The sequence below is a fragment of the Aristolochia californica genome, unplaced genomic scaffold (assembly GCF_029961685.1).
Source record: "Aristolochia californica isolate CCGP_79_NKW_82.1479 unplaced genomic scaffold, dmAriCali1.0.hap1 SCAF_2, whole genome shotgun sequence".
NCBI lineage: Eukaryota > Viridiplantae > Streptophyta > Magnoliopsida > Piperales > Aristolochiaceae > Aristolochia > Aristolochia californica.
Window position 1 is genome coordinate 48,051,705 of NW_027181881.1, and position 20,323 is coordinate 48,072,027.

Sequence of the window (20,323 nt, forward strand, 5' to 3'; positions counted from 1 at the left end):
CTTTGAATCACAAGAGAAGAAAAAACACAAAAAACTGTTTCATAATCCCAGTTTCTCTCCTTCAAACAGTAAATTAGTTGCAGAAACGAAATGGTTTCTCCACCTCTACCCCTGCAATCTCCACTTCAATTAACAACAAAATCATCCATGGTTTTGTCTCTCTTACTCTAAAATTCAACCATAAAGCCAAAAGTTTCTCGCGATAGTCGTCACTCATCTTCCATTATGGAAAAGCACAACCAAAATAAAAATGATTTGTTGTTTCGCTTAACAGAAGCAAACTTTAGCAAAGAATGTTGTTTCCTACTGACGCAGGCTTAGGCAGCCACTGGGTGGGGCAGTCCTGTAGAGAAAGAGGAGCCATTGACCACGCCTGCCGATTGGACCACAAGGGGTTGCATAAAGCTGCAAAAAATTGGAGGATCAAAAGTGACAACACATACACAGGGAAGAAAGCCCCAAAGGAGAATAGCCCATGTCTTTTGTTCTTCTTTGGTCACATCCGGTAGGGGAAACCAGAGCTTCGGTGTCGGACGTGACTGTCAAGGAGATGTTCAAACCAGAAAAGGCCCAATGAAGAAGGTATCTGAGTTCTGAAAAACAACCAACGGGTGGGCCAAATTGCTTGCAGTGACTTTGGAAGCAAGGCATCATCTTTATCAGGCATCCAGCTTGGGAGAAAATATTTTTTCCCCCCCTTTTTAACTGGGTAATTAGGAGTATTTATTTTAAAAGCCTAAAATATATTTGAAAATGTTAAAAAATTAAATAAAAAATATATTAGTAGATGAAAATTTCACATTAATTAAAACTTGTTTAAGTGAAATAGCTTGGGATTTTCTAAGATGTCTAAGTAAGTTTTCACATATTGTCCTGTCTTTATCTCATTCGTGGTTCAAAATTTTTATCAATATAAGTGTTTCCATTGATAGCTATATTATTAATTGGATCGGTTCTTATTTTTTTAATCAAAACTTGCTAAGTTCACGCAAGTTTTTCTAATTGACTTATGTATGTATATCGATACAATTAAACCTAATTAATGTCTACATAATCGTGTTTACTTGAGAATTAATTTTTTATTAAGATTTTCTATTTTGTGAAAAAATTTAAATTATTTTTATTATTCAAAACTTGCATAGGCTATTTCTAGTTTCCATAATTCTATCCTAAAATTCCTATCAGTTATTTATTTATTTTTCATTTTGGTTCTAACCATCACAATAAAATTATAAATTCAGGTAGGGGAATAATAAATAAGGGAAAAAAATACCAATCTATTCCATTAAGTGCATCTAATTTTAATTTTTACCATCAAAATTGAATTAATTTTGTTCTATTTTTATTTATTATGCTATATATTTGTGTAAATTTATTTTGAGAGTTTTATTATTTTATTAAATTTTAATAATAACAAATTAAAATAATGATATTATTTTAAATATAATAAAATAAAAAAGCTTCTTATAAATGAAGTATATTTTTAAAAAGGATGCAACCAACCTTGGTTGGACTTTATATGGCCACACCAGGCCTCGCCCCATCGACAAAGCAGGGTATCTCCCTCCTCATGTCAGGACACGGCTCTGAAAACCTGGAGATCGATTCAGACTTTCACAGAAACCCCTAAACGACAAGAAAAAGAAGTGAGCAGCAGCAACAAGTACAGATAACAGATAGTTCTGAACCATAGCCTACTTGTGAACTCAGCACTTTGGAAAGCTTTTCAAATAATAGCGTACTCAGTTTTCAGTTAATGGCATTATCAGAATACAGAGTTGCTTAGATACAAAGCTTCTGTGGCCATCTGGATGAGATTCCCATGTCCTCTCCTCTGCTTTATCTAACAAGAGAAAAGCAGGGCCAAAGAAAAAGTAGTCTTTTTTCTTGATAAAAAGGCTTCTTCCCTTCTTCGCTTTTTCTCTCTCTCTCTCTCTCTCTCTCTCTCTCTCTCTCTCTCTCTCTCTCTCTCTCTCTCGTTTCTGCTTCAAGACAAGCAAGGCCAAATGCATGAAGCTTTCTCCCATGCATTATCTCCACTGGAACTGAATCTTCTCTAACGTTCTGTTCATCTACTGCTCAATTATTTGCTATGCTTCTCAAACGTCCCATCACTACTTAGGCTTGAAAGTACCCTGATAATTGCCCGGTTAAGAACAAAGACAAGTTGCCGATTCTCTTATCACTGAAATGAAAGTTAGGTCACGAGGGCACTAAGCTGTCTGGACTTGCTTGTTTGTATATCTTTGTAGGTATCTTTCTAACAATCAAGAGACTCGAGAGATCCTGCTACCACAGAAGTGTCAAGGATCGTTTCTAACATCAGAGTCAGCTTCTTATGTAGACGGCATAATTGTCACCCCCAGCTAGCGAGGCAGGGGCAGCAGTGAAGAGTGATGAATTAGTTAAGAATTAAGATGGAACATAGGGTGAGATACAGGAGGGAGAAGGCATTCCAAGATGGGTGCTGCAGTATAAGGTAAACGGGGAATTTGCCTCCTCAGGGGGAGGACAAGGAAGAGAAAACAAAACATTTCCTTCCTCGTTAAATAATAGATATGAAAAAGTTTTACATGATTCTTACAACAAGAAACCTCATAGTACCAAAATTATTATAATGGAATCTAACAGGAGGAAGTTTTACAAAAGAGTCTCAATTAAAAGTGTTGTAGTTATGTTAATTTTTTATTTATGCTCAGTTGTTTAATTGTTCTAAAATTTATCTTTTAATTTTAAACTTTAAATATAATTAAGACAGAAATAATTTAATTGTAATTAAATTCTATTTTTTATTATAAATAGAGGTTCGTTGTACTCAAATTACATCAAATTAATGAATTTTTTTTCCAGAAATTCAACATCCCTCCTCTGTACTTTGGCATAAGAGGTGACAGAGGGAGAATAATGTCATCCTTGTTCAAGCCTAAGTTTCAATAAGAATATTGGTTAGACCTTAAAAACAGACAAGCTCTTACCAACATCATGGAAGCCTCTACCAAGAAAGTGGGGAAGAATGTCTTTGTCTGCTCTCTCCCCAAACTTCAAGCAGGATCAGGACCTTTTTAGGCTTTTAACTTTTTTTTTTCTAGGAGTCTTTGAAAACAAAAATAATACCTAAAAATAGAAGTGGCAAGATATCGAGGAGAAGCACAGCAAAAATTACATCTTACACTTCTTTCGCTTGCCACAAATTTAGGCAGAGAACAACAATTACAAGTTCTACAGCCCAAAGAAGCTTGTGAAAATATGAAAGCGAGGACCAGTTTTTTTATCATGAAGAAAAGAATAGAGTTACAAAAGTTACAGGTTATGCATAATTGTTTGAACCCCAAAAATCATCTTTTGAATCATTGGCCTGGCTGCTGAATCGTTTTACCTGTGGCGCTTGGGGCTTTTCCAGAACCAGGACCTGTGGAGACCTTGACCTTGGCCGGTCTTAAAAGTCTTTCTCCAAGTACAAAACCACGATAAACTTCTTCAACTACGACACCTTCCTTGAAAAATTGAGACTCTTCCACAACGGCTTCATGAAACTACATAAACAAGTAAGAATTCAAAGAAATGAAAATTTCGTACTCGGTTAGCCTTTGCAGGACCAAACCAGACGGAAAATAGGAATCTTCAACTCTATCATATACAAGACGTTGTTGTACCGTAACCAAATGACAAGAAAGATAATATGCAAGCAATGCTATATTACACAGATTAAAGAAAATGCACAAAAACAAAAGTTGAAATCCAGGACTTCTTTTTATTTTTTTTTTATTTTTTTGAGGAAAAGGCATGAATAAAATCCAGGACTTAAAACAATGTCAATGTTAAAATGATCATCTCAGAAATTTCATGGCAGTTGGTTAGCAAAACTATAAACCGAAAATGTTCTAATATGAAAGGCTACAGGGAAGGGTCTCTAATGTGAGGTCCTGGATGCAATTCTCAACAGGGGGTATGAGTTTTAGTGTGTGCTCCAACACTTGGGGGAAAATTAGACCAAGATAAATGAAATAATTAATGAAACTGCAGTTAGGGACTCAAACTAACTTAAACAGAAGTTTTAGAAAGTCAGGTGCCCAGTAATAAGTCCCTTGGCATGACTAGCACATGAAAAGTAGATACTTGATCAAGTTAAACACTATTGACCACTTTGGCATCTTGATGTGGCAACACCTGTCTGCCATCAGCCAAGAGTCTTTTTGCTTCATTGACAGCTTATTCTATTAATCCGGTCATCACATGCACGGATTAATTGAGCAGGGGTAATTAGAAGGAGCCTTCTCATGAGCATGAAGCTATGGAAGGAAAGATGACACTGACCACTCTATGATAAACAAGATAGACATACAGAGACAGCTATGAGGTTCGTCAAAGATGGACTTTACAAACAACAGGAAATTGGACATCAATGAATATGATGGTTTTTGAAGCACTAGTCATACTTTTTAATTCAACCTATATTTTCAATATCATGGAATGCCAACTGGTTGAATTTTCTGATATTTGTTATTGATTCCACAATGCAGGCACCAAGCATTATTTAGGAACAGACGAGCAAGAAGAACACCTGAAATATCTAATAAAAAACCTCTCAGAACAGAAAATACAAATTTTTTTACTTACTGAAGGATCAAATGGCTTACCAACAGTCTCTACCACAGCAACTCAGCAAACTTCTCATAACCTCCACAAATTGCTTGTATCAATCTTCTTTTCATTTTCAGTTTCTGACTTAAGTTGTACTCGGCCTCTACCAAAACTGTCCACCAAAGCAAGGAGGCTCTCAATTACTTCTCCTTGAACATCAGATGTCAATGTTAGACGATCATTCTCTGAATGTTTACTGTAACTCTCAAAATCTGCTTTTAGCTGAAGAAACTTATTCTTCCCAGATGTTATATCTGTAGATAATGTTGTAACTTTCTGGAGTAGTTCATTCTTCTCAGCTTCCATTGCACGAAGAATTCCTTCTATATCAGTAATTGCCTTTTCGTTAATATTCATCATAAGGATAATATTGGATGTTCTGCACTCACTCACCAGCCAAACATCTTTAGACCATAGAAATTACAACCTCTCTCTCTCTCTCTCTCTCTCTCTTAACTAATGCTGCAGCCTGCAAATGTCAGAAACAACACAAATAACTAAAATCAAACTTACCAAAAATAATCATCTCACGAAGAACCAAAAGATAAAAAAATTGGCTAAATTATTAGTCAACGTAGAGGGTACACCAAGCTTCCCTGTAACCTCCACGAAAATCTAATATCCATGGCTCCGGATGTCGAATAAGCATTTAGAGATATATGCAAATAAATCAATTAATTACAAACAAAAATGGAAAAGCGAGAACATGACAAACATATGAAAATGTAACAATATGAAAGAGTAGGAAAACCGCACCAAGGATTCCGAGTCCGTAATCTTGATACGAGGCCTGAACGACCGCCTGGCAAGTGGGGGGTGATGGCTTGATATGCAAGACAAGATTCAAGTGATCGGAGTTTAACGACGGTAAGAGTGGACAGTGCCGGGGTTTGGAGCGACGGTCGAGTGGAAGCGAGGGGCGAAGTACACAGCCAAGGGGAGGCGTAAACCCGTCCAGAAATTGCCGAGGCCGAGTGCAGTGTTAGCAGAAAAGTCGGGGCTCCTGATATGCGAGAGTTATCTGACCGTTGATTACAACATTCTTTTGGAACAAAATCTTGCTGATGCTTAGTGTAGATATTCTGCACCAGTTGCTCTGAGCAACAATGTCCACCGGAGTGGCCAGGTTTGTTTTTTGTTTTCTAGACACGAATTGGCTGATTAGGTCACCATTTTTATGAAGAAAATTATAAGGATTTAACATATGAATCTACTGATATATCCATTCTATTTTATCGTTTAATAATTCCACTACCGGGCTCAAGCTTCTTTTTCAACTTTTTTTTTTTTTATGTCAAACCTCCTCTTTATGGGAGATTGAATTCATAGTCTTCTAAAACTTGTTTCTGAAGTATGAAGAAAAACCTTTCAATATCAAGACAACAGAAATACGTCCAAATCTCTTGTGGCATTTCTACTGAAATCCGTTTTATGCAAAATCTAATGTCTCCTCATAAGTAGTCCCATTACGAACGGGGTCGGGTCAGGACGCCCATGTCTAAGCCCTGTCCGATTAAATTTTCAATGGGTCGGATTCGAATTCACACCCTTTTGCAGACAAATATGAAACATGTTCAGATCCGCCAAAAACCAGATTGAGCCAGTCAGATCAAGGCTTATTGCCAAGCTTACACAAAGACCCTACTGGTAAAAAACCTTCACAATTTTCGAGCGTCAGAGTACATGGTTCATCCATGATTTAGACCTTTTTATTACAAATGAACAAAAATGACAATCTGCTGTAGGTTCGAGCATCGGACAAGTTATAAAATCAACATAGAAGGACCGAGAGCTCTCACAATGTAATACGACTCAGAAGGTAAAAATCATCAAACAATCTTCTTTCTTTGTTTTAAAGACCTAAAGAAAGAATAAACCTGACAAGGAAAAACAATATATGTACGAGCAGAACATGCATTCTGATAATTGGCAAATGTTGTGATGGGCCTACGGAACTACTATTCATATAATCACCAAACACAGACAACAATAAACTAAATCTACAGTTAACCGAACTACCTCATCAATGTGCAGAAAGGAAAACCTAGATTCACAAAGACGATCTTGGGCTGGTTTCTCATTCCCTCACAAAAAGTTAACCAAATAATTAACAAGGAAAGTGCACCTTCAAGGACGAGGTCAAGTTATTGCTACCAGAAGAGTCAGATGACTCGCCTTCTTTCCTGTCATACCCACCCCCAAGTACCTGCAAGCACAGGAAATAAGAAACATGCCATCACTGTCTGTCAAACACAAAAGAATTCAAAAGGCACAAAGCAAGTTATTGTGAATTTAATTAGTAACAGATTTTCTATCAACGATTGGATCTTTCAGCTCCATCTAAGTCAGCCACCTTAGGAAAGAAGGTGAAACTGACTTTAAACCACTATTTGCTAACATCATTAATACCTGACAAAATTAACCCTCCTTGATTTTGAGACATGAATTGAGACAAAGTGAGTGCTAAAAATTAAGTTGGTTCACTGATCATAGAATTACCCAGGAACACCTTTTCCTTCATTTGAGTTAAATAAGAAAAGACTTCAAAAGATGAAAGTGGTGAGAACGAAAACCGTTCCTGTCCAAATTTAAAGTATAAAATAATAATAATAATAATCATCTGGCAAACATACCTGTCCAAAGTCCTATATGGCTGTCTTGCCCAAAGTCCACTAGCTTTTCCGTCATAAGGTACACGTTTCTAAAGCTGATACCCTTTGACAAGAAACATCAAGCTGGTTATACAGCTGCCTGTATGGGTAAGATGAAATAGAAGGATCAAGTCGTCCTCCCAAATTTTCAGCCTCTTTACACCTTTTACCACCGGCACCATCATCGTTGCTTCCAGCATTTCCACTGGTCCAGATGATCTTGCCAAACAATTGGAAAGATCCTCCACTAGATTCAGTGCTTGAATTGCGGCTCTTACTACCCATAGTTTCTGTGTTGGCAAAGTTGACACTTCCTTGGCTTAGAGGGGATGAGTTCTCCGACTGTGATGAGCCTCCAATATTCAACTCCGTGCACACACTGCTGAGTTTTGGTGATGATTCATAACTGGGAAGATTATCGGAGAAAAGCAACCCACTTTCATTTGATACAAAGTTGGTCAAGTTTGGTACAAATGTTGTATCATGCCTGGCTCCCTGCATGCCAGCAGGAAAAGTATTGTAACTGAGTACTGATGGGCTCAAGTGGCTCATCACAGAACTAGTTAAGCCTGCAGCGGGAAAGAACATGGACCCACCACTATGAGTGAATAACTCAGGGCCTGGTGGAAGACAAAGTTTCTTTGGGGAAGAAAATGGGTTCTGAATGTGAGGAGCAGTAGTGACTAATTCAACTTGCCAAGGGCTAACACTTTTAACATTATGTAGAACTTCAGGCTCATGCCAGTTGACCTGAATGACATACAAAACCAATAAAATAATGAAATACATAACAGAAAATAAGGAATATTTTCAGGGAAAATTTATATATCAAGAAATAGAAGAGGCCACCAGTTCCATTAGAAATAGGGTACCTACTTATTATCAAGCAATATAGATGCAAAAAATATATCTAGTCTAGTATAACAGCCAAAGATATCCCATAAAGCTAGAATAAGAAAAAGTAGATTCAAACAGATCATAATAAACAGATGCCACTTCGCCAAATCCCCACTACAGCAGTACAGCATGCAATTTGAAGAAATATAATCAAACTCAGAAATATAACAACAACATTGTATAGTTTTACCCGATAAGCAAGAATTTCACAACTAAATGTTCATGCATAGGCATGGCCAACATTTTTGAATCAGCCAAATTGAAATTACTTCTGATTTACTAAGAGAACATCTAAGTTACAAAAATTAAATTGCTTTGAAGCTTCTAAAATCCCTTCTTCATTTATGCATAAACAAAAGATGCAAGAATTTTATGTTATCATTCATCAAAAAAAAAAATTTAAGAAGTGAACAGGTACGTTTTGATAATTAAAAGAATTTCCCCACACATTGTAGGATGCCCCCATCTCTCTAGTGAGCATGCCACAACGTCTCCTGACCAAGTTGCTTAATGCAGCCTTATTATCTGAAGGAAGTTCAAAAATGCAAAATAGACAATGAGTGACAAAAACTGGCCTACTCTCTCTTCCTTGTGTCCTTCCTATTGGGGGCCATAGGATACTACTAGACTTGATCCCCATTTTGTTACCTCCCTGGTTACAAGATTCATTTCTCCCATGTATACTTTTTTATTTTCAAGATCAACTGTCAACTTACATGAGAATGTAACCAATCATACTTAAACAAGACATGTCATTTCATTTTATTCTTTTTTTCCTACCGGCGGAGGTAAGAATTATGCTTGCAATATTCAATTTTCAGGCTAGCAACCAATGAATGCAACTTTATCAATCTTATGTTGCCTCTGATGCCTATATGCTTTTTTTTTAAATGATGCCTATATGCTTTAAAAAACCCAACTCTTAGAAAGCTAAAGCTATATACTTACATATTCAACATAAGAGCAACAAAGCTTGCAATTTCCTCAAACATTTACTAAGGCTCTAAAGCTATATAATTACATATCCAACATAAGAGCAACAAAGCTTGCAATTTCCTCAAACATTTACTAAGGCTCCACTAGCATGTAGGGAAAGATTTAAAACACAAGTTAGTTCACAAGGAAAGTGGGCTAGAATTCACTTTACATAGAAATCCACTGCCTTCGGTTCAAGTTAAAATGAAGGAAAGTCGATTAGAAATTAATATAGAGTGACTTAACTTGATTTCAAGAAGTTTAAGTGATGTGAGGTAGCATAATGCCATTTCAAAATAAATAAAAAATGTTAGCATATGTCATTGCCAATCACAGCCTCTGGTTTTTGAGCCCCCATTAGGTTTTCTATAAGCACCACACTAGAGCAAAAGAATTTTAAAAAACTAAAAAATTGTAGTCTCTAGAGAAAATTTTTCCCTAGGTAATTCACTTTATTTGTGAAATACCTAACCAAAATTGACTACAGAACATGATGTTTCTTATATTAACAAATACTTGTTAATTAAGGAAGAAATTGGAATTTGAAAGGATAGTTACTGAGATTGCACTTCACAAGTCAGGCTGGATTTATAAATCCTTGGATTTGTGAGAATTGTAAACATTCCATGGGTTTTAAAAGCCAGGTAGTTAGTGAAATAAACTAAAAATCAAATGATTTCTTAAATGAGAATTGTAAACAGTTGGATTTCCACATATGGATTTGCAAAGTTTTAACTTAAGTATAAATAAATTATACTTAAAATATTAATCAAATATTTATATCTTTATGTTTTAAACATGGTTATTTAAATTATAAAATAAATTTTAGTTTATTTAAATTTAAAATACATTTAAAAGAGAACTCAGAAAGAAAATATCGAAAACAATTATTTCAATTTTTTGTCTTCTTCATTTAAACTTGGAGAGATTAGATTGCAACTTAGTGAAAAGTTTTAGAAAGAAAAAAAAAATCATATAACAAAAACACACAAGTTGGGGGAGGAATCTCCCCATATCACAGACTGGAAGGTGGAGGAGCTTCCCCCTATTATCTTTGTTAGATAGGAAAGAGGGTGGAGGCAGAGTCACACCCCTCCCCCAAATATTTTGTTATGTCAAATAACAGAATGGGAGGGGGGAACCCCCCACATTTGCATGGTAACAAAGAGGGTGAAAGGGGGCTCCAAGGAAGGGCAGATGTTCCTTGCCCCATTTGTGTGACAAAGTAAAAGGGGGAAGCAAGGGCAAGGTAAGGGTGGATGCCTTGGATTTTACAGAGAGGAGGGGAGGCAAGTGGATACGTCCCAAATTTTCTATTCGTTGAGATGTTAGACCCTCCATCCTCCCCCTCTTCTTGTTCCAAGATGGATCGGAACCATCTTCCTAGGATATTAGACATGGAGAAAAAAAAGAACCCGGCCACACAGAAGTCTGTAGCATGGATTTTCACGTCAGACCACCAGAAATTTGACTTTTTAAAAACTATTTAAAGGTTTTCTGGACAGATTCTGTCTGGAATTTTTAGAGTTAAGGTGTAATGTTTTCCACCAACTCCTGCACTGTAAAATCCAACCAAAGTTTAGGTTTTTAGATTTCAGACTTCTAACTAAACATCAAACCCCCTCACAGCAACCAAAATAATACACAAAGGACATCCAAAAAATGACTACCATTACTGCTCCGCCCACTTGGTTAGAACTAGACTCCAATAATAATGATAATGAACAAAACCAATTTTAGCTTCCTTAATAATACTATAGGTAAGGGTGGCCTCGAACATAGCTGGTACACAAACGGTTCGAGTTCGGCTCGGCCCCGGCTCGATTCGCAAGCTCGCGAGCTGGTTCAGTAAACGATTTCAGACCTTCAGGGTCTTCACTCTTCAACTTAAGGAAAATTGGGATGATAATGAGTTGTAGAGACGGACGGAAAAATCGCAGCTCTCGTCTCTCAGTCTCTCCTACTCTCCCGTCCACTCTCCACAACTCCACTTATCTCGTCTTCTCTAACAAATCAAGAGAGTCAAAAAACTCTCGGACTCTACCTGGAGGGATGCCCTATTTCAACAATGCCATTACCTTCTTCACCGCCAAACGTTGAGATTTGCCAACAAAGTCCTATTGTTTCAACAGACTCTTCAATCAACCAGTTTTAGCCAACATTTGTTGTTGCCGACGAAAAAAGGGAAATTCCTCGTCAAGGTTCGATTTTCTTATTTTCTGCTTATTTTGTTCTACTTATGAATGTATCGTTTTGTGAAAGATTCGGTTTTTGTTTATCTTCTTCTACTTATGAATTTAGGATTCGATTTTGAGAGTAATTGTTCGGTTTTGGTTTTCCCTTTCCTGTTTCTTTTCTTCTTTACTGTTTTGCTTTACAAAAATGTGAAATATACAACTCTTCTGAGAATAATATGCAACTATTTTGCTTTCCAATTCACCTCTTTGATCCTAATTGAATTTTCTTTCAAAGAGGATGGGTGAATGGTCTGAAGTTGGTCTTGACAATATTTTTCTAGCTCCTAGAGGAAAGTGATATAGCCAAGATTGAGGGTCAAGAATCTATTAATTTTTGTTAAGGTGGGTTTTACCTTTGATTAGTCCATGTAAAGGAGGCTCCTGCAACTGGCATGTCAACATGCTTATTGTTTTTTTATGAATACTGAAAAGGATTATATTGATGCATTTGAGCTCTCATTGCAGGACCTAATTATGTTGAAATCACTAAATCAATTTGCTTCTAAGCTCATTCCAGAGGCTCTGTTGCATGTAATGGCAATGTCTACCCTCAAGTTTTGGCTATAATATCCAGTGAACATTTTTTTATTCACATTACCATTGGGACAATTGGACATTGGCTTTACTAATGTTCCTTGTTGTTCGTCATTTCATGTTTCTACCAAATGTCAATTACTTCCATAATCGACCATGCCATAAAGAAGTCATTCAATCTTCTTCTCACTTTACTCTTTTATCTTCAATAGCAACAGAAAAAACTTGTAAACTTTGGTTTAATGAGAGACAAGTAAAATTATATATATAACTTTACAACATCTCACCTCCCTAAAAATACAAGATGTCTCACACATCTCCATGAGAAACTTTAATTGTAGACTATACTCATAAATCTATTTGCAACACTGTTCGATTATAGTTTCCTTGTGATTATAAATCCAAGTTCTAAAGATGCCACCCCTTCTGCTGCATGTAGAGGGAAGCCCCATAAACTGGAATTGCTGCCCATCGAAATCTATCATCTTTTGGATGAGGTGGACTGCAATTGGGTATTCCCCTATGCTGTCTTGAATGAATTCCACCAGATCCTTATCCCACACAATTGTCATCCCCCCTGCTGAGCCTATGGCATTTCACACTGTCCATTCTGTGTTTCTTTTATACCAAATGTCCTTAAACTCTGTCATACACTGGACTTTCTTTTCCTGCTGTAATACTACTGTAATTGTATGCCTTTTGTGATGCTCTCTGATTATTCCTCTTTATGGGGAGATCCTGTATGTTGCATTTCAGAACATGAGATTCAAGGACATGGATCACTTGTGGTGAACATGAAAATAAGACTAGTTTGGTGTGTAATCTGTGAATTCTTCTTTGGAGCACCCCGATGGCGGCTCCAAAGTTGGCCAGCCATTGAAGTAAATTGGGTTTGAGACTTGCTCTTCTAATTCTTGGTTAGGGCAAGTGTTGTAGTTAACAGGTCTTAAAGACTGGAGGTTTAAGTCTTTGGATTTTCCATCTCAGTAGGGTTTTAAGTTTGGGAACAAGGGCCTTTGAAAGCTCATTCTTCTACAGCCCTTTCTTTTTGGATTTTCACCATCGTTGTGCCAGGTTTCCTGATGATCTTGGCTATTACTCTAGTAGCTTGGTACTTAAAACAATATACTTTCAAGGAGGGTAAAGTTTATTTGACATGTATTTTATGCAAAATTTTAAATGTAGGGTGGAGTTAAAACCCGGATCGAGCTCGAATTCGATCAAAATTCTTGGGCTCAAGCTTGATTCCAATTTTAGGCTCGAGTTCAAAATATTTAGATCAAACCCAACTCAAACATATGCGGGTTTGAGCTCGGCTCAACTCGATGCCACTCCTAACTATAGGTTGTCTAGTAGTAGGCTAGTAGCACACCTGAACTTCACTTCCACAAACAAAAACAAAAAAAAAAAAAAGGTAATAGCTTCAACCATGATCAACATACAATCTAGATGGATAATGGCTCTCCGAACGAAACACTCCACATGCATAAATACAGCATAGAAGACAAGTGAATTGACTAGAGAATAAAGCAATGCAAGATGATGTCTTGTAAGAATAATTGGCTAAAAAATAAAGTAACGTAAGTAGAGCTACATCATTCACATGAATTCTTAACAAACTACTCTGGAACACAGCCCTAGATCTTAACAAAAACCCTTAAAATTCTACCATTAAAGACAAGAAGAAGCTTTTCCACATACGTCATCAGCCTGAAATTGGTGCACAGGAACAATTAAATAAGAATTTTTAAAATTTTGGAGTACAAAATAAGGAAAAAGAGCTACATCATTCACATTAAGTCGTGCAGGCCGTGATCATACATTCTTGCGCATAGACATAATAATCAAAATTAAAATGCTCGTAGTTAGCCTACTCCAGATTATGGCTTAAAAACAACAAAAAACAACAATCACAACGTCTGAGACTAAAACGTCATTAATTCAACCGCGACGTTGACATAAAAATAATAAACGATCCAAGACAACGGAAATTTCTGATCTACCCAATGTAACATCAAACTGTTTTAAATATCAGCACATCTATGGACCGCTGTCTTACTAATATAGCCAAGGGGGAAAAATGAGAAGGAAAATGGAAAATGGAAAAAGGTTTACTACACTCACCTGGAGCATGCGCCACGGTGACGACCGACAGAGCCCTCCATCGTGAACCCCAACAGCCTGAATGGATCCCTGAAACCATGTCATCCTCGACGAGTCCTCCGTTTCAACAGTCATTTTTACTCTCATCCCTACACTCCAATACACCTTCATAGCGTCCTCTACTGCATGGGCCGGCACGACAAAATCCGGCGATCCTGCTCTGGGATAATAGACCACATCAAAGACCCTTCCGGAACCTGCCAGCTCAGTGGCGTCCAAGACAGAAACAGCCGAAACTCTACCCCTGTGGCTTCTTGAAAACCCTTCACCATCACCATCCTCCAACTTGGACGCCGTCAAGATGGAGCTATTCCACCGTCCACCGGAATCCGCTACGCCGGCGGACCGCACGGTTCGGCGGACGCCAACAAAAAGCTCCCTGCTCTTGTTCTTCATAAAGACCACCGAATCGCCAGCCACGAGCTTCTTCTGGTTAACAAACTTGCTCCACCCGGTGGTCAGCAAGTGCCGACGAGGGGTACCCCGGTAAATATGACGAAACTCCCAGAGCACGCCATGCACGTCCCTAACGGAGATATTCTGAACCGGCGGCTCCGCTTGGTAATCCAAAGGCGGAAAAATCGAATCCGCACAGAACCTTGGGACCGAGAATCCTCCGCCGTTGTTGGCATCGCTCGGAGTTAGAGTCTTCGAAAACGGAACAATAGTTGGATCCTCTCCAAGATCAGCTTCCCCAGGGGAAGCCGGGCAAGCGAGACCCGGCGGCGCCAGCGGAAGCGGCTCCAACCGCAGCTTTGCAAACACTTCATCCGTCTCCGGATTCGCCAAAAACCTCACAGACAGTATCCTAGAGAGCACGTAAGCCGGATGATGCGGCCGGAATTCGGGCGGCGACACGGACTGCTCCCCGTGACCCTGCGGAAAGTAATAAACCCTAGACCCCACCGTGGGGATTTGCACAGAACTCCCAGCGCACGCCTTCCAGATATGCGGATCGACACTCCGTAGCTCGTTCGCCATTACGATTAGGTCTCAGCTCGCAGACACCCACCCCGGTCCCTCCCTTCTCCCTAGTCCCTCCTCTCTACCAACGAAAACAAAACAAAACAAAACGAAAAGACCCCTAGACCGCGAGAGCTCGAGTGTGCTGCCGGCAGACAGTGCCGTCTCGGGGTCGGAGACGGGGCACGAAATAAAAAGGAGGTCGAGAGGGCAGCAAAACCTGTCACGAACTTCCACCAAATCACGGATTTACCCCGCTGTCGTTGTACAAGCATATCGATGTCGGTACTGTGGCCGAATCAAATCAGATAGCATCCGGATATTTGGGGGTATTCAAATTTCAGGCAAAATTTCGATTTCGATTTCGATTAGGGGGCTCCGTCTGTTGCATAATTTGGACAAGTATAGAGTCTCCTAACAACTTCGGATTCTCTCTCGCGCTCTGTCAGATTGGCTCCCCGAAACTGTTTTGACTTTGACATGCAGTACGACAGGTGGTACGCGATCCGCTGTCATGTTTTCGCTTTTCGGCATCGCGAAGCCGCCGCGCCTGCGCCCAGATTTTTATTTTATTTGACTGCTGCCTCCCCTCTGTAACATTTTATTCGAGGGAGTCCGTGGCCGTCCGATTCGGCGGATCGTTTCAAAGACATCAAACAGTCAATAGGACATAACCCCTCCCGACGTCATGTCTATATTGGTCGAGGGTAAATTTGTCCATCTGTCCAATAATATATATTAAATTAATTAATTAATTATTAAATATTAATTTATTTTAATATATTTAAATGGTATTTTTGAATATTTTAATCCCTACAATTTTTAGTTGGAGACAAATATTTTAGGAAATATTAAATTCGAGACAGGAAACAGCTACGCCATGTCGCTCTGGACTTCGACAACAACGCGAGTCCTCTCTTACGTACCCAACAGAATCCCCTATTATTTTCCCGGCTTCTGCTCTGCCCAGCCAAACAAACCAATTTTCTCCGGCACGGACTTGTTTAACGGCCGTAAGGAATCTGTTTTATTCCATGGGGAACGAAGAACCTTAGACCCACGACCAGGCTTTCGTCGTCGTCGTTTGTTTTTGCGGAAGATTCAAATTTTACTGCAGAGACTTTTCGGCGTTAGGGGGACGGTGGCGATGCGAATATGACATTCGAGCAGATTGCGGTTTCGGGGTTGTTCAACTGTTGTCGGTTTTTGTGAGAAACAGTACTGCTTTCGACAATTCGCGCATCAGAGAAGCCAGAAAAAGATGCTGCTGCTTTCTCTTGTCGTCGGAGGAGAGACGTGGAATAAGCGAACCAGGGTGGTGGGGATGGTCGGTAATAGTCTTAGAAGCTGATTTCATTGGCGACGTTATAGCCTTACGAGCTGCTTCATAGAATTGTTTTTGGGTCAGAGCAATTGAATTCAAAACGACAGGGTTATGAAACGGTCTTGATCTTATCCGAACATGCATGGCCGTCTGGACCTTCAAAAGCAGCAGTAATATCGGGCGTTGGCAGCCCTTTTTTGACTCTTTGGATGGTTTGAACAAATTGCCTGTTTTGATATGATCTGGGTTCTTAGAAAAATGTTGTGATATTATTTTATTTGAATCTTAATTACGAGTGGAAATGTTAAAACAGCCTATATATAGACATCTTAGAAGAACACAAACAACATAAAACTAATTCTATATAATCAATTGGAGAAAGTGAAAGAGATAGAATTATATTTGCTAGTGTATGGTTCTTCTCAATCATTTTAGAGAGGTGAATCATTACTTGAACCAATTTGATAGGGAGCATGGATAGGTTCATATTCAATCATCGTACTCCTTGCTTGATTGGTAGCAAATCATATTCAATACCCTCCCTGCTCTTTCACTCATCATTTTCAGTCTATCGAACCTAACTTTGAGCCACTGTTCTGTTCTACTCTAGTTCTCTACAAATCCCCTAATTTCCCCTCTCCTTTTTTCTTTAAGTCATCATTCTTCACTCTCCTTAGCTTGTTATTCTTTGAATCATCACCTCTTAATCTTGTCTTTTTCGAGATTTTAAAGAAGGAATCACCACAACCTACACCAAATAAAGCATCATCCTCTCCTCATTCCTTTTCATTGAGAAGAAGATCTCGTAGAAGAGGTACATATGATTCATTTTTAACTTTATTTTTTGTCATGTTTTCTTTTCTATTTTGAATACCAAGGTTGTCATTTCGAGTTTCAAACCCTTTACACTAAGTATAGGGTTTATGGTTTAGTGTTTTTGTTTCTCTTACTGGGATAATTTGATTATTAGATATTGCATGTGTGAGTTGAAAACCTCTAATTTCAATTGTTACCTTCATTGAAAACTATTCAAAAACATTAAAATATATACTATTTTTTTGTCAAAGATTTTCATCATATAACAATGTGAATAAACTATTTAACTCTCCTAACTGTTTTCACCATTCCTTTGAAATGCTTGTCGATGCTAATTTGACTTTTTATGATGTCCTCTTATGAAGAAAAGTCTTACCCAACTCTCTTTTCATTCGATTTTCTCAAATTTGTTGTTGACCACTTATATGTCTCTATGGCCTTCAATATATCATGTCACACTTAATGATACTTTGATTAACTATTTAATCTATTTTATAATTACAACAAATAATTGTCCAGAACAAAACAATCAATAGTCAAAAGATTTATTAATGCATTCCTTTATTTAATAAGATAACTAAGACTCGATGTGTACTTTACAAAATGTTCATAATTAATGTTAGCCTAATCACATGTGTAATTATCATATTTATTATCATAGTTACAAAATGCTACTGTAATTGTGCAAAGTTGAGCTTCACTTGTAATAATCCATAGAAGCTTATTGCAAGTCTTGATTATTGAAATAACGTAACGTAATAATTAAAATTACATAACCTATACTAAACTATTAGCTATGTACTAGTAATTTTAAGAAACAACTATGAGTTTTCAATAATGATATTCTACTCATTATATCATACAATGTTTAGCATATCTAGTGGTCTCAAATTCTCGGTGGTTCTCTAGGCCTTCAAAATGGGCAATTAGTTAAACTTGCTCATTAGCAGCTTCATAAATTCGATAATTTAATGTGGTTGCAACTTAGCATTTACCAATTTGGCTGCTAAGGTTGACTCAAGTAATATCATAATGTAATGGAAATTGTTTACTATGTTTTGATGTTATCAATTAGTAATAACATAGTACCATGAAACTTGATAAAATTGTCCCTTATGACAGTTTAACTTATGGTAGTATGTAATAACATATTAGTATATCTTATGGTGAAGGTCATAAATGTCTATGAATGTTTTAGTGGAGTATTGAAAAATAGTTTACAAGAATGTATTATTTGCTATCTGTAGGTTGCATTTGTTTTGTGAAGATTTCATGTGGGCTTGATAGTACTAGTCATTTAGTTGAATTCTAATTGGAGATAAAAAGTGAATATTACATTTTGATTTTTAGAAAGTAAGTATTAGAAAGTGTTAGCCTTTTAAATCCGAATTCGTGTCCACGAGTATTGTTTGTTGAAACCCAATAGACTTAACAAGGGTAACATTGGTCTAGAATAACCCATAACATAGTATATTAACATGTAACCTAGTTATTACTTTGGACTAGGTTAATTTATAACATAGTACACTATCACTTTGTAACTTACTACTTTAGTTGTAAGTAACATAGTAGTTTTTCAGTAACAAAGTCGTAGCAAAGTTCAAATTGATTCTACTGTCACAAAAGTATATATTGTAGTGAATTCATACCATAAAACTTGGTAGACTGGGTTCTATTATAGTATCAAACACTTATTAACCATAACATACTTGTAACATAGTATATCGATACACTATCTTAGTTCACTTGATATAGGTTGTCACTTTACTAGCAATTTTTTTTCACTTTTTATTAACTTATTTGGTGTTGTTTTCTATTTCGAGTTATTACATAGGTTGTGCTTATGCTTTTCTCTTTACTTGTTTCTTGTAGACAACATGGGAAAATGAAGGGGGGCCAAGAGTAGCTTAGCTACAAGCAAATATAAGATTAGATATAAGCGGTCATGTAGAGTTGTTAGCTTCAAATTTGGAATTTGGCTAGAATTGAAAATGCCACACTTAAGTGGTATTACAAGGAAATATAAGCATTAAAGGGTCTTAGTTAAAGATTATGTGTTTTGTTTTGGCCACTAATTTTTCAAGCATGGCCTTCCTTCATAGTTGGTGCTTAATTTCGAAACACAGTCATCAATGTGTTATTTTTTAAATAAATTTACTTCTTGAAGACAAATGTTGTCTTTTAGTGAAGCTTAATATAAGTAGACAATAAAAATTATTATTATTTTTATAAAAATTATTATTATTATTATTAAGAATAGTGATTGGATAATGAGTAGGGAAGTTTTTGACTTTTTTCTCTCATTTTTTTATTTTTTCAAATAAAAAGATGAGGCAATAGTAGTTTAGAGTTCTTAAATTCACTGATCCCTCTGTATGCAAGTTAGGTTTTGCTAGTTTAGTTGGACCAACATAAGACTAGTCTAAAAATACACAAGAAGGAGCCCCATTTATGATGTTATGAGTTATAGAAAATGGGTAAATTTTAAAAGAGTCTTCTTAGATGTTGCATTTTTAAATATAATTTATTAGATATCATAATTTCAAATAAAAACTTGTAATTCTGTTATAACAAGATATTAAATAAAAATAAAAATTACATAACTTCTCTTTTTTATGATCTATTTATTTTATAATTAATTAAAATGATATTAAAAACCATTTAATATTTTCCTTACTTGCAATTGAATTTTTGAAAAAGAGAAAAATTTCACTAACTTGATGTAATTTGAGTACATTATCTTCTATTTATAATAAAAAAAGAAATAGAATCCAATTATAATTAAAACTACCTTTATCCTAGTTATACCCAAAATTACACTAAAAGATAAGTTATAAAATAATTAAATAATTGAACATAAATAAAAGATTAACATAACTAATACGCCTTTAACATATACTCTTCTGTGAAACCTTCTCCTGTAAGATTTTTGTAAGACTCCACTATATTAATTCTGGCTCTGTGAGACTTCTTATTAAGATAATCATATAAAATTCTTCTATGTTTGCTCTTTGACACACATTAACTTATTAACGTGATTTTTCTTCTCTTTTCTTATAAAAAAACGACAACTCTCACTATCTTCTTCGATATTTACAAACGACAGATATTTCCTTGTAGGG

At 36.8% G+C, this 20,323-nt stretch overlaps 2 protein-coding genes across 2 annotated transcripts; both read right to left on the bottom strand.

The window, feature by feature from the left end:
- Positions 1-3,177: 3,177 nt before the first annotated feature.
- On the bottom strand, positions 3,178-5,717 carry LOC137957327 (uncharacterized). Its single transcript, XM_068805081.1, is given in 3 exon segments — positions 3,178-3,533; positions 4,618-5,110; positions 5,398-5,717. Coding segments are annotated over 2 exon segments (570 nt in total). The 5' UTR covers positions 5,002-5,110; positions 5,398-5,717; the 3' UTR covers positions 3,178-3,347.
- Positions 5,718-6,382: 665 nt separating this feature from the next.
- On the bottom strand, positions 6,383-15,079 carry LOC137956999 (auxin response factor 17-like). The gene is made up of 3 exons (XM_068804692.1): positions 14,060-15,079; positions 7,275-8,042; positions 6,383-6,847 (listed from the first exon to the last, which is right to left on the bottom strand). Exons 1-2 carry the CDS (start codon positions 15,077-15,079, stop codon positions 7,326-7,328), a joined length of 1,737 nt encoding a protein of 578 aa, XP_068660793.1. The 3' UTR covers positions 6,383-6,847; positions 7,275-7,325.
- Positions 15,080-20,323: the final 5,244 nt, after the last annotated feature.

What these genes read in the sequence shown, in the direction of transcription:
- LOC137956999 (XM_068804692.1), bottom strand. Translation starts at nt 15,079, where the DNA reads ATGGCGAACGAGCTACGGAGTGTCGATCCGCATATCTGGAAGGCGTGC. An exon ending in CACCGTGGCGCATGCTCCAG is followed by an intron (nt 8,043 to 14,059) that starts GTGAGTGTAGTA and finishes TATGTCATTCAG; the next exon opens with GTCAACTGGCATGAGCCTGA.